Here is a 14007-nt window from a genome sequence, read left to right on the forward strand (position 1 = left end):
TTCAGTTTGCGAAGCTGGAATTCGGGAACCCACCGCTCTCCCTTCTCTTAAACCCCTTCTTTTTGCGTCCTTGTCCAGCCAGATGGACAAGGACTGCGGAGAGGAGGCACATGCATTTGACTATTCATACTGCACTTTCAGAAGCCAAGGTTCCTCGAGTTTTACTAGAGAAGAACCTAGAGAAGGGTTAGGGACAGTAAAGGGAAACTCCTACGAATCCAGAAACCTGCAAACTCTCTGCCCCCGGAATTGAGGCACAAGTCTAAGCTAGGAACCAGGAGAGCTAGGAAGGTGGACACCCAGCCAGCGGGTTGACCTGGAGACCAGAGGAGCGGAGGTTGGATCCGCCGGCTTTAGGGCCGCCCGGAGTTCCGGCGGTGGGCGGGTCCTGGGCGGTGCGCGCGCAGGCGCAGGCGGTGGCCCGATGGAGTCCGAAGCAGACCTCGCAACCGTGGAGGTTCCCCCCGGGCGCGTGCTCAGGTGCGGCGCGGCCAGGCCTGGGGGAGCCACGGGGGCTGTGAGGTGGCCTCGGGGAATGGGACAGGGGTCCAGGACTGGCCCAGGCGGCCCCGACTTCGTGACTTTGACCCCGTGTCTCCCCCTTCCCCAGTGCCCGGGAACTCCTCGCCGCTCGCTCGCGGTCTCAGAAGCTGCCCCAGCGCTCGCATGGGCCCAAGGACTTCCTCCCCGACGGCTCGGCGGCCCAGGCCGAGCGGCTGCGCCTGTGCCGAGTGGAGCTCGGGCAGCTGCTGGCGGAGGAGCGCGTGGAGCGCCTGTAAGGGGGGCGGGCCGGACCGGGGGCGGGGTCGGGCCCGGCGGGGCGGACGGACCCTGCAGACTTCCCGGGCGCCTGACACGGACCCCGACCCACTCGTCAACAGGGGCAGTTTGGTGGCCGCCGAGTGGAGACCGGAAGAGGGGTTCGTGGAGTTGAAGTCTCCTGCGGTGAGCAGCGGGGTCCCTGGAGCAGGGGAACCGTCTCCTCTCCCTTCCTGGCTCCTTTGTGACTCCGCTCTGCATCCCACACAGGGTAAATTCTGGCAGACCATGGGCTTCTCGGAGCAGGGCCGGCAGCGGCTGCACCCCGAGGAGGCCTTGTATTTGCTCGAGTGTGTGAGTGGGACCTCGGGAGGGTGGGGAACGGCCCGGGACCAAGGAACCGGAAGAGGGTTGTGTGGGGTTTTTTTTTTGGTAGAAAAAGTGTACGCAACTGAGTCTAAGCTTCTAGCGAAAAAGACAAGAATGCGGGGCAGGAAGCAGGGATTCCAGCCTACATTAGTGTTGGTGCTGCGCCTCCCTTCCTGGCTGACAGTATTCTTGCTGTGATGCTTTCGGGGCTGGACAGGGAGGGCACAGATCTCTTTGAGAGACGGGGAGTTACCCCATTGGCAGTGCCACAGCAGGGAGGACTTACACGTTGAACTGCTGGCCCCACTCCCAGGGCTCCATCCAGCTCTTCTACCAAGATCTGCCGCTGTCTATCCAGGAGGCCTACCAGCTGCTGCTGAGTGAGGACACTGTGACTTTCCTGCAGTACCAGGTATCTGTCACCCTCTCTCAGGAGAGGAGCCGCACATCCACTGAGTCAGTTAGTACTTACCAGTACCTACGGGTGCTAGGCACAGAGCCGTGTGCTGGGGCTGCATGATACCCAAGGGCTCGGCTCTCGTGGAGCACACATCCTAGTGGTGGCCGTGGAGAATAAATCAGCAAGCAAAAGGAGGGGTGACTTCACAGAACTGAGGGCCAGGAAGAAGACAAAGTCGGGGAGAGGCACAAGGCTAGAGACATCAGCGTGGACATCACGAGCACGTGGGTGGTATTCAAAACTGAGGGCCATGAGGGTGTGTGGCCGGAGTGGGGGGCTGCACCTGAGACCTAGCGTACTCCAACACGAGGAGGTCAGGGGCAGGGGAGAGACCAGAAGCAGAGACCGAGAGCGTCTAGCAACACAGGAGAAAAACCAGGAGAGGGGGCATCGCAGAAACTGAGAGAAGGTCTTTCCAGGAGGAAGTGGGCAGCTCTGTTGAAGGCTGCTGAGAGATCGAGCAAGGTGGCTATTCCTGTGTAGCTCTCTCTGATGTGGGTATGGGGACAGGAGGATGAACGTGTGGTTCTTTACCAAAGACCACTCCCACCCTGCCCCTGTCTGCAGAGAGGGTGGTGAAGTGTCTACCACCTTTTGCCACCTTCTTGTCCCCTTTGTGATCAGGAGCTTCCCTTTGATCAGCTTTAGTATCAAAATACTTTAAGGTGTAGTTTTTGGCCTGGCCCATTGGCTATCAGTTTTTTGGGATTTGCATTTAAATCAAGAAGTTGCTATATGTTATTTGTGCCAAGTAAGGTAAGCAAGAGACAGGAATTCCCACTGAGACCTTAGTTTGGGGAAAGTCCTTGTAACAGAGTGTGGTCCAACCAGCCCCAGGATTTGGAATCTGGGGGTGGGTGGTGGAAGGGGGACGGGGAATGGCTTCTGTCTGGAGAAGCTTTGGTATTTTCACAAGTGGATGTATAACCTTTAGGGTGTTTGTTCTTCTTTTGAGGTCTTCAGCCACCTAAAGAGACTGGGCTATGTGGTTCGACGATTCCAACCAAGGTAAATCCCTGTGCCGTTGCTCTCCTGTTTGTTCTGGTCCTGGGACCTGGGTGACCAGCCCCAAAGCAGAAAGTGGCCACTGCTTACCTAGAGTCCTTGGCTGGAGCTGCAGCTCCGTGGACGTGGGCTGGGGGCCTCTGCTGGAAATGCTCTTTGGGGAGGCACGTTGGGACAATCTGGGTCATTTCAGCTTACCCTGGTTATCAGGTGGAGCCCCACCTTCAGCCCGTTCAACCCCACAGGTAATGACTAAGCGCCTACAGCTCATCATGAGCATGGAGATGTAATACCAGGGTAGGGCCTGGCACTTAGTAGGTGTGCAAGCAGATTCATTGAGTGCAGGCATGAAGGACCAAGTAAGGAATGAGCAGTTGAATAGAGTTTAAGGTTTCTTTGCTAGGTTAGGTGTTCTTTCCCCTGGGGCCTCTGAAGGTCATCACCGTAGTAACGCAGCATTGCCGAGAGCCACGGAGACCTCCACACTCAGAGTAGAAACTGGTGCAGCCTCTGTAGTTTCCCAGGATGTCACAGAGGCTCTGCCGCAGAGCTCTAACTTCTGAAAGTGGGATACGCCCGAAGGGAACAGTCACAGATGCGTGCAGAAGTTCACCCGCACACTCGGCAACGTTAGCTGACTCCTTCCCGGGTGCAGGCCCTGCGCTCGCTGATGAGGAATAGCAAAGGGCAGACCTCGGCCCCAGGCAACTTGCATTTGGTGGGGATCCTGCACGAAACACTGTCGCCTTGCAAAATCAGTGACCTTGGAAACGTCTCGGGAATCCGACACAGAGAGAGGGCACAGTCACCGAGTTAGTTTACCCCCCAGAACAGCACTGCCCGGTAGAGTTTTCTGTGGTGATGAAAACGCTCCGTGTTTATGCTGTCCAATATGTGTGGCTTGTACAAATGAGTTTTCAACTGTATTTCATTTTAATGGGTTTAAATTTCACTTAAATAGTTCACATCTAGTGGTTGCCGTGTTGGACAGTGCAGCCTCGCAGCCATAAAAAACAGCTCGTGGCAGGGAGGAAGGCTATGGGGATGAGGGCCCATGTCCGTGATACATTATGGACAGCAAAAGATCACGAAGCAGTATGTCCCTTCGGTTAGAAGAAACAAGCATGGAGACAGACAGTCAGTATGGTGTTTTTAAGAAGCAAAAAATGGATGCAGGGGTGCAGATGCCCTGGCAGGCTTGGGGGGGTGCTGTATGGTGACAGCCCCCAACACGCGGTCCCCCCGTCCCACTGCTCACCCGGGTGGCCCCTTCCCTCGTCCTGTCACTTCACTTGTAGCGGGGGCTAGAAAATGACAGCTGGGGCCCCGCAGCTGGCACTCAGAACGGTCGGGTGGAAACCGTGGCAGGAAGGCCAACCCCGTGGGGGTGGGAGGCGCCACAGTGGGCACAGACACAGGTTTGGCTCTGCGGCGCCAGCTGGCGCAGAGGCTGCGTGGGCGGACGAGGCCACTGAGGTGGGGCCGGAATAGGTGTCTCCTCGCAAGAGTCACCGGGTGAGGGCAGGCCGGGCTCCTGGCCGAGGGCCACAGAAGAACCTAATGGCCGCAGCTAGCTGCAGAGGCGTGTTCTGACACTGAGGACAGTGAGACACAGAAGGCTGCGCCTCTGAGGAGAGCTGTTGGCACCCAGGTTTGCGGTGGCGTTTTGGAAAACCAGCCTGTGGTGACTGAAAGGACCTAGAGTCTCGCACCCTAGAACAGTGTCGTTTCGCCAGCTTAGCAGGAGGAGCGATAGTGTCTTGCCCGCCTAGAAGTGACCGAAGCCAAGGGGCTTATCGGGTTCTTCTCCCCACCCACCGCTGAGAGTAGGGGGCTCAGCCATAGCGGAGGGCACGGCCACTCACCGCTGTCGGATTGACAGCTAAAGGGACCTTAGAGGCCATGGAGTCATCCCGCCCTACAGTTCTGCCAGGGAAGAAACTGACATTCCGAGGGGTCGAGTGACCTGCCCAAGATGACACGGCTGGGTGCCCCATGTCTGGAATAGTGCCTAGCACAGTGCGAGCCCCCTCTTAAAAAAAAAAAGCCACTAGGGTTGCTGGTTCAACTCCCAGTCAGGGCACAAGCCTGGGTTATGGGCCAGGTGCCCAGTAGGGGGCGTGCAACAAGCAACCACGCATTGATGTCTCCCTCCCTCTCTCCCTCCCTTCCCCCCCTCTAAAAAAGCAAATGAATTTAAAATCTAAAAAAAGAAAGAAAAGAAACAAAATGTTCTAGTGGCATCCTGGGTTTTATTTTTATTTCCTGTATTTCCCAAGTTTTCTAGTCAGTAATTAATCACTCATTGTTGGCTCTGCAGGAGCCCTGGTTCCAGGGAGACTGTTCCAAGGTGCCCTTGGTGAGACCCAGAGGCCTGGGCAGGCCCAGTGGCCACCACTGTGCACCCTGAGGGCAGGTCTGCCCGGGGCCTTGGCCCCCGAGTGTGGCTCTGACCCCGGCCGAGTGCCTTGGCTGGGCCAGTCCCTCACAAACTCCACCGGGAGCGCCCGGCTGGGAAGGTGGATCTATTGCTTGCCTCGTTCCCACCCCCCAGTGCCGTCCCGTCCCCTTACGAGAGGCAGCTCAACTTGGACAGCAGTGCCCAGAGCCTGGAGGATCAGAGTGGCAAGAGAAAGAGGAGGAGCTCCAGCTCTCGGTAGGGCTCCCCACAGGGCCACCACCCAGGGAGGTCTGGGGGGCAGCGCGGTTGAGCAAGGGCTGGCCTTTGGGACCTTGGAGAACGCACGGAGGTGCTGGGGGCTACCCTGGAGGCTCAGGGAGTCCGCAGGACACGCGTGGGATGTGTGCGCCTCGGCCATCGGGAGCAGACGTGCTGCGTTTCCTCCCCACGCCCCTCAGGTCCACTAATAAGAAGCCCAAGGCCCTGGAGAACCCCCTGCCGGGGGCGGATGGGACACCCGAGAGCCTGGCAACCTCCATCCCTCCGCCCAGCGACCAGAACAGCCGATGCCCGGAGGAGAAACCCCAGGAGTCAAGCCCCGTAAAGGGCCCAGCGGAGCCCTTTCAGCCGCTGGGGCCCCTGGGGCCCTACCCCGGCCTGGCCAGGGAGGTGGCGGGGTGCAGCCAGGAAAGTGGCAAAGTGGAGAACGGGCTCACGGGGGCTCCTAAGCCGCGCTGGGACTTCGAGCAGATCTCCTTCCCCAACGTGGCTCCAGACAGCCGCCACACCCTCCTGCCCGCCCCGGTCCCAGAGCTGCTCCCGGCCGGTGTCGTGGGGCGGGAGACAGACGCCGGGTCCTGGTGCCAGAAGCTGAACCAGCGAAAGGAGAAGCTCTCCAGACGGGAGCGGGAGCGACAGGTGGAGGCCCAGCACTTCCGGGAGGACGTCAACGCAGACCCCGAGGTTCGGCGCTGCTCTGGCTGGCGGGAGTACAAGCAGCTGCTGCACAGACGGCACCTGCGGCAGACCCAGAGCCGCCCGCCACACCTGTGGGACCAGCCCGTCACCCCCCTGCTGAGTCCTGGCCAGGCAGACTCGCCAGGTACCCTGCCTTAGCCCCACAGGCCACTGGCAGCTGAGGAATCACAAGACTTTGAACGGGGGGGCATGGATGGACCAGGACTGCTGGAGGCTTCAGAAAGGAGGGCGGAGAGAGCAGTCCCGAGGAGCAGGAGCCTCAGAGTCGGTCTGTTCTCCGGGGAGCAGCAGCAGGAGCCGTGGGGGGAAGGTTGCGGGATGGCGAGTCGGTGCCAGAGCAGAGAGATGGAAACCGCGACCGCATCCTTAATGCCACACACGAGATGTGTGGGGACGGCTCTGTCCCCAACTCGCTGTGACCCCCTGCTCCCCCAGCTCTGTCCGAGGGAACCAGGTGGCGTGGTGGCCAAATAGGAAGGTTTACGGTGTGCCCTGCAATGTTAAGAACGGGGAACGGACAGAGCAGCGATTTTCAACTGGTGTGTGTTGCGAGAAATGTTTAAGATGTGCAACACCTGACTTTAGTCAGGGACACGGACCTCTCTTCCCTCGGTCTGTCAAAGTAAAAAATGTCAACAGCCAACACAACAATAGCTGTCCCGTGTGAATGTATCAAAATTGTACCTATTTTTTTGTCAATCAGCAAAAAATACATATTTTGTGGCGTGCCACAGAACTTCAGTAATTAGTTTGTGTGCCATGAGATGAAAAAGGCTGAAAATCGCTGTTAATGGGACAAGAATTGTATCACTGGAGTCAGAGCCACTTACAAGCCTTAAGGGCACGTGGTAGATTGTAAGTAACTAGACCAGGTAGCCCGGCCGGTGACATTTCAGATAAACAACATGGGACATACCTGTACTTTTAAAAATCTGCTGAATCTGGGCAGCCTGCACCAGAGGGCAGGTGAGCAATGTCAGGGGGCCTGTGAGTGACCGACTCCCCCTCCCCCCACCCCTTTACTGCCCCTACAGCCGCCGTCCTCCAGCGCATCTCTGTGCTGCAGACGATGCACCTCGCGGACGGAGCCGCCGGGTGAGTTTCCAGGCAGTGCCGTCGCCACAGTGCTTGGGCTGCCAGCTGGGACTTGACCCCTCCAGTTGGGTATGAGCTCAGGGATCATTCCAGGGACGCCCTACCCTGGCCAATACTGGTGTATGTCTAGGGGAGAGGGAGGAGTGAGAGACAAGAGGTGGCTTTATCCCCGGGGTTTGGAGGTGGCAGTGGAGCGCCCCCTTACCTTCAAGAGCACCTCACAGCAGGACCTCAGGTCCCCGGCAGAGGCTGCTCCCTGGGACTGGGGGGAGGGAGCGGGTGGTGTGGAAAGACAGGGTGGAGCAGGAGAGTCCCTGAAGTTTCTCACTCGTTTCTCAGGCTGCTGGAGACGTCGGGGGGCGTGGAAATCAGCTTTGATGTTTACCAGGCCGACGCCGTGGCCTCGTTCCGGAAGAATAACCCTGGCGAGCCCTACGCCCGGATGTGCATCAGTGGGTACGAGCCCAGCAAGCAGGCCGCTGCCGGTTCTCTTGTAAACCAAGTGGACCTCTTCCCTGCGCCCCTGACCAGTCTGCCGGTCCCTGACAGGTCCAGGGAGATGATCAGATAGAAGCCAGGCTACACAGCCAATTGGGGCTATGGGAAGCCAAGCTTACCTGTCCTCAGCCCTGAGTTCTGGCATTTTGGGGTAGTCTTTCCTGTGCCACATAGTCCTGAGTTCAGGACTAGGGGGACTAGTGAGAACCCCAGTCCCCCAGCCCCCTTACCCAGGCAGGACTCTGGGTCTCTCTTGAACTTACCTGAGCCGTGCAGTTTGCAGACAGAAGAGCCCAGGGGGCTACACTTCCATACCCCCAACTCCTGTCTCAGTCTCCCTTCCCTGGGAGCCTGTGGGTAAGCTACGGCCAGGTCTCAGTCGAACCTTTATCCCTGCAGATTTGATGAGCCAGTTCCGGACCTCTGCACCCTCAAGCGGTTGTCCTACCAGAGCGGGGATGTTCCTCTGATCTTTGCCCTGGTGGATCATGGAGACATCTCCTTCTACAGCTTCAGGGACTTCACACTTCCCAGGGATCTAGGACACTGACCAGCTCTGGCAGGGCCTGGGGCCTGCTTGGGGGGACTTTGTCTACTCTCAGGGACAATCTCAGCTGCCTCCTATACCCAGTAGCTGCAGGGGTTAGTCGGGGCCTTGGCCCTGCATGTCCGATACTTGCAGAAGAGCCAAGCCCAGCTCCCCCTACCTGGCCGCTGCGGCACTTCCAAGCCCCAGGACTGAGACTGCTGCCTTGCAGTGACCCCCTTGGAACTCAGCACCGACTCTAGAGACCCAGCGAGGTGGGGCAGAAGAGGACTCCGTGCCTTTAAACGAGAGGGTGCCTGCTCATGCGATAAAGCCAAAGCCATAGCTATTAAAAAATAGATTTCTTTTTCTTCTGTGGCTGGATATATTGGACAAGTCCCCAGCCCCCGTGTTGGGGCACAGACCTCAACCCTCTCCCACTGTCCGTGGAAGTGGCCCCCAGACTCTCGCCTCTACTTTGCCCACCCACAGGGACCCTTGCTTTCTCTGGTGTGGAAGTTAAGAGAAGCCCTTGGGGGGGGGCGGGAATGCGGCCCCCCACCTTTCTCAGGAGATGCGCCGGAGGTCTGGAGAAGTCACACCTCTAGTCAGCGTGGCTTCACGAAGGGTAGTTCAGGGAGGGAGCCCGGCGCTCCTTCGGCCTTTCCCTGAACGCAGCCGGGTCCGGGGAGAAGGCCGGCCGAGAGGCGCCATGTCGGAGTGGTTTAACCCTGCTCCCGTCGAGCTCTGCGACGGAGCGCGCCGCACTCGTCCCGGGCCTCGGGCCTGGCCTCCGCGCCCCTTCCGTTACCGCCGCTCATCGCTCCAACCCCCTCCTTCGTTGCTGAAAACTTGGGTGCTGTTTTGGTTACCTCGGGCGCCTGCCAGCAAAAGCAGGGGCTCGGAGGAGGGGGTCCAGGCTTGGAGCCTGCCCCGAGGGGGGGCGCCTTGTAGCGACGCCCCCGTCCTCTCCCCATCTCGCTCCGGGGTCCAGAAACGTGGCCCCGTGTCTGCCGGCCACCTTCTCTGATTGGGCTGGACGCTCTCAGGAAGAGCGGCCCAGCTATGCCCCTCCCTCCGCGCTCCGGGCCGGGTTACGGGAGGCACGGCTCCTCTCGGAAGTCGGGCCCGGGAAGTGGCCCTGGGCGGTCCCGCGTTTCGGGAACTATTTCTTCCTCAGGGAGGCGGCGGGACACTGGGCGCAGCGTACAGTTCTGCGACCAGGTACTAGCAGGTGAGACCGGGGCGGGGCGGCAGCGCCTCGTGCATATTCACACAGGCCGAAGTCCCGCCCCCCGTCCTGCCCGGGGCCACGGATTGGCCCGAGCGCGGTCCCCACCCCCAGAGAGCACCCTCGGCCCGCCCCCACCCGGCCGGCGCAGGTCCCCCAGGGGGCGGGGCGAGGCGGGGCGAGGCGGGGCGGGGCCGGCGCTCTGGGTTCCGCTGGCTCGGGCGGCTCGCCCTTTATGTAAATAGAGGCAGCTCCGCCCCTCGCTCGCCGCGCCGGAGGTGAGCAGGAAGGAGGCGGCAGCCCAGAAACCTGTGGTCCGGCGGCGGAGTGAGCGAGCCGGCTGCGGGCGCCGAGAGTCGCCGAGGCCTCGGGCGGGGGCCGGCCTGGGGTTCCAGGTGAGGCGCGGGCCGGGGCCCACCTAGCCGGGCCCGCCCCCTCGGGGCGCCCGCCACTCCGGGCGGCGAGGCTGGGGAGGGCCGGGACCCTGGGCTTCCCGGGCAGGGCGGGGAGGGCTGAGCCCAGGTCCGCCCTCCTCGCCCTGGATCCGGTCGCTCGGCTCGTCTGGGGGAAAGACACCTGTAGAGAGTGCCACTGGGAACTTTTCTCTGCCTGAGCCGCCCGCGATTACAGATTTTGAGTTTTGGGTGTGCATAATGGTGTTGTCTTTGGGGAGCTGGGAAACAGGTGCCCCAACTGGCTGCGTGCGAGGGTCTCTGCGCGCGGAGCCTTAGTCCCCTGGTCTCGGTCCCCGTGTGCAAGGCGCCTGGCCCGGGAGGCCGGCGACTTGCGCCTCTGGTGGCCCTCTCTCTGCAAGCGACGTCGGCGGCTTAGCCTCTCCCCCTGTCCCTGCCCTATGGATTCTCTCCCTACCAGCCCTTTGTGCCTCCTAATCCTCGGACGCAGGAAACCCGCGGGAGGGACTTAGGGCTCAGGGCCTTTCTGCGTCTGGTGACTTTGAGGACAGTACGGAGACCTAGTCTGCTTTCCACGGCGACGGCGGCGGTGGGGGGGGGCGCGGGGTGTTGCGCCGGGGAACGCTGGGCATGGCGAGGAGAGAAAAATTCTGCCTTGCTAAAGAAAGTGTGCAGAGTTTGGTCTCGGTTTGCTTCGGCTGGGCGGTCGGTGGATACACCGAGCTCGGGCTGTGGGGAGAACTGACTGTAACCAGGAGAGGCGTGGCGTGGCCCACTGAGGCTTTCACTTGACTCAGGTGAGCTTTGGGTGAGGCGGGCGGGGCTTAGGCTCAAGTCCTTTCCCATGGGGATTGCTGTGCCAGATGCAGGGTGTCTCAACCCGGGCTCTGGGGACCCTTTGCAGAGTTTACAGCTCAAGGCTGCAGAGGGGATCCTGAGTTGAGGGGAGAGCTGGGAGGGAAGGAGTGAGTCCGGGAGACAGGAAACCCCGTGTGGGGAGAACAGACAGCAGCAGCAGCAGCAGCAGCAGCAGCACGGAGGACTGTGGCCCGGCTCCGGGGAAGCCAAGGTCAGAAGTGCCTTTTGAGGAAAACAGCCCGGGTCCGAGTGAAATGTGAGGTGCGGCGGGGGTCCTAGGGGTTGGTCTTTATTTTATGAACGGGGTGTCCAGGTTTGGTTTCCTTGAGTGATCTGCCCGCAGTGGTCACTTACGGCCGTCAGGCGTCCAGCCAGGCCCTGGGGGCGCTGACCAGGGCTAGGCCCTCTTCTTAGACGTTGGACCGGGCCCGTCTCTGGAGGCCACTGGACAGGGTTTCCAGGGCCTGGGGGCATTGTGCGCCCCTCCCGTACTCCTCAGTGGGAGCCATGGCGTGTCCCCTTTGGTGGCAGATGATACTATTTTAATAACTTAGTAATGTAGTACTTAGTAACTTCTTAATACATGGCATTAACAGGGAAAAAAAGCCCATAATTCCAGATGACACATGTCGGTTTACAAAATACAAGAGGTAATAGGAGCGCATAATGGGGGAGATGAAACGTTTTAGGAAATCCAAGAGGGAAAAACTTACCCCTCTTGCCTCACAGTCTTTCTTCGGAGAGAGTGTTCATTAAGTGTTTGGGTCCCTTTCTGGACTCGGGGGTAATTTTGAGTCATACCTGGCCAGTGTCCTCCTGCGTGACCTCGGCTCGGAATATTAACTGCCAGACCTCAGCTGAGCCTTGTTCTGCAGATGTGGATGAAAGGATGAAAAATGCCACAAATTCAAGCGGCCTGGCACCTAGCCAGAGCCAGGTGAGGGTGAGCTTAGCATCCCCACGAAGCACAAAGACCGTGGTCACTCGTGGGCCTTGGCCAGATGCCCGGGCCTCCTGGGTTTGCCTGGTGGACTCTGAGGGAATCTGGCTTCTCTGTCCAAAGACCAGCCAAGGGGTCGTGATTGTCGAGAGCCTCTGGAGGTCAGAGATTTTAAAACGAGGACGGGGGGCAGAGGCAGTGGCCTCTCCCAACCTCATCTCGTATTCCGGTGGCCCTTGGCAACTCCCCTGCTCTTCGGAGGAGCCAGGAGGAGGGCCCGGGGGCCGGACCCCAGCTGGGGCCTGTCTTGGAGCGTGCGTTCAGGGGTGTAGAATTTAATCTGCTTTGCTTTCTGCTCAGGGAAGAGCTTGCCTGTAGGTGTTACTGTTCCCTGTCCAGGGTGGGGGGCGCACTCTGTGCTGCTCTGTTCTCATTAAGAGGATCTTCCGAGAACTCCACGGTGCTTTCTTTCGGCCTTATTTAGAGAATGATCTCCTGGCCCCAGGACCCTCTCCCTAGGAGAAAGTGGTGCACGGAGCTGGAAAATTCGGGACCTCTGCTGTCAGTCTGTGACCCCCTGCCTGCCCCATTAGAGGCGTTAAGCATCCTGGGCAAGAGTTTCCAGGGGCAATACGGGGTCTTCTGAAGGGTTACTCAGCCTTCCTGGTCCACCCAGGTGTGTCGGAAACAGATGCTGAGACGCCTGAGTTGGGGTGGAGAGGCCAGTGGCCCCTACTCCTGGGTTGGCTTTGCCCGGCTGCTTTTGAGGTGACCTTCCCTCCCTGCCGTAACTCTCAGAGGAAGCAGGCCCTTTGAAGAGTCACCCCATTCCTCCTCCCCAGGAGCCACAGTGGATTCTTGAGCTAGGAGAGGCTCCTCTGGGCGTGGGGACGGGCAAGCTGCTAGGGACCTGACTCTGCCCTTCAGGAATTCAGCAGTGACCGGAGCCTTCTCTTGAAACACCTGTTTGATGAAAGGGACCTCTGGGCACAGGACTGTTTGACTCCTGTGAATCATGATACTGCTGGACTCTGCTTGCCAAGGGGCTGGCTGGCCTGGAGCCTCGGACCCAGGCAGGGCCCACAAAAGTATCCCCAGCAGGGTGCCAGGCATGACGTCCACATGGCCCCGGCCAGAAACTTGAGAACAAGGTGGGGGAGTTCCCCAAGGGACCTTATGGTGCCCCAACACAGTATCCATTGGGGTTAGGGGCCCCCACCTGGAGAAGACCTCCGTCTAGTTGGCCCCCGTTCAGCCCTAGGTATTCTTCGTTCATTAAACAAGCGCTCACCTGTGGTCTGTGTGTGCGGCGCGGCTCGGACAACAGGCACAACCCTCCCACGGAGCAAAGATCTCTGCCATCACGGGATTCGAGCGCTAAAGGGTGGGGACCTTGAGCGACAGAAAATAGTGCGAGTAATAAATAATGTGTTAAAAGGCGATGTGAGCTACTGAGCAGCAACTAAAGCAACGGATAGGACCCCTGTGGTGGGGGCAGGTTGCAACCCAAAAAGTGGTCAGGGCCCTGGCCGGGTGGCTGAGTGGGTTAGAGAGTCATCCCGATACACCAAGGTTGTGGGTTCGATCCCTGGTCAGGGCACATACAAGAATGAACCAATGAGTACATAAATAAGTGGAACAGCAAACACATGTCTCCTTCTCTCTCTCTCTCTCTCAATCAATCAATCAATAATAAAATTTTTTTTAAAAAGGGGAGGTCAGGATGGGCCTCGACAAGGTCCCATCTAAGCACAGACTTGCAGGGGTGAGGGGGTTCTTTAAATCAAGTCCGAGTGTCTTTCATAAGCCAGGGCACGAAGCACCGCTGATATGGCCGTGGACAGAACAGGGACCGTCTGTTTCTCCTGGAGCTGACGTCTTCTAGAAGCTCCTTAGGACAACAGTTGAAGTTTTGCAATAGGCGGGAGGCCGTGGGATGGGGCCTGATAAAGAGGAACCAGGCAGCCTTGCCCCTTTCCAGCCCAGGCCAGCTGCCCACCTTCTCCCGGGACGGCTTTGCTCTTCCTTGTGCTTTGCCGTATCCAGCCCATCACATCCCTGGGGAGAGTCCGATGCTGGGTGGCAGGAGCGGACTGAGGCCCCCAGAGATGGGGGCGGGGTTGGGGGTGGTGCGTGCATGCCCACTTCCCGCCCCATCCTCACAGCCAGGCTGGGGAGGAGACCCTGGAGGAGGAGGCTCAGGTGCGATAGGAGGACCTTTCCTGGCCTACGAGACTGGCTCGTGGCTCCTTGGGGTAGGTAGTGGGGTGGGCAGGTGGTAGCTGGCCCAGACCCAGCCAGGGACGGCCAGGTCAGGCTGTGGCTGCCGACCCCAGCCAGTCCCACCCGACTCCTGCAGGCTGGTCCCTTTGTCCTGGGAGAGGGGCCTGCACGGGGCTGAGGGTTTTGCAGTCTTGTCGGAGTTTGGGGACTTGGAGTCTTACTAAGTGCTCGGGCTTGATAGCTCTTGGAAG

At 59.5% G+C, this 14007-nt stretch overlaps 2 protein-coding genes across 7 annotated transcripts in view; both read left to right on the forward strand.

Moving 5' to 3' along the window:
• Positions 1-179: 179 nt before the first annotated feature.
• TSEN54 (tRNA splicing endonuclease subunit 54) lies at positions 180-8433 on the forward strand. Of its 2 annotated transcripts, none has more exons than XM_045836581.1 (11): positions 180-480; positions 611-775; positions 882-945; positions 1030-1113; positions 1442-1540; positions 2544-2596; positions 5148-5249; positions 5453-6096; positions 7007-7067; positions 7407-7519; positions 7965-8433. In XM_045836581.1, exons 1-11 carry the CDS (start codon positions 425-427, stop codon positions 8033-8035), a joined length of 1512 nt encoding a protein of 503 aa, XP_045692537.1. In that variant the 5' UTR covers positions 180-424; the 3' UTR covers positions 8036-8433. The 2 variants fall into 2 exon arrangements, with proteins under 2 accessions (XP_045692537.1, XP_045692536.1); XM_045836580.1 differs by having other exon boundaries at positions 196-480; positions 7407-7523.
• A 1149-nt stretch (positions 8434-9582) lies between these two features.
• The window catches only part of LLGL2 (LLGL scribble cell polarity complex component 2), a 29015-nt gene continuing 24590 nt past the window's right edge, over positions 9583-14007 (forward strand). For 3 of the 5 annotated variants that reach the window (XM_045836660.1, XM_045836661.1, XM_045836656.1), the window contains exon 1: positions 9583-9717. The gene's annotated coding sequence lies outside the window, so the exon portion shown is untranslated. The remainder of the gene's footprint in view (positions 9718-14007) is intronic. The other 2 variants (XM_045836657.1, XM_045836658.1) reach the window with 2 other exon arrangements.

Source organism: Phyllostomus hastatus, unplaced genomic scaffold, assembly GCF_019186645.2.
Source record: "Phyllostomus hastatus isolate PE091 unplaced genomic scaffold, TTU_PhHast_1.1 phas_contig_210, whole genome shotgun sequence".
NCBI classification, from domain to species: Eukaryota; Metazoa; Chordata; class Mammalia; order Chiroptera; family Phyllostomidae; genus Phyllostomus; species Phyllostomus hastatus.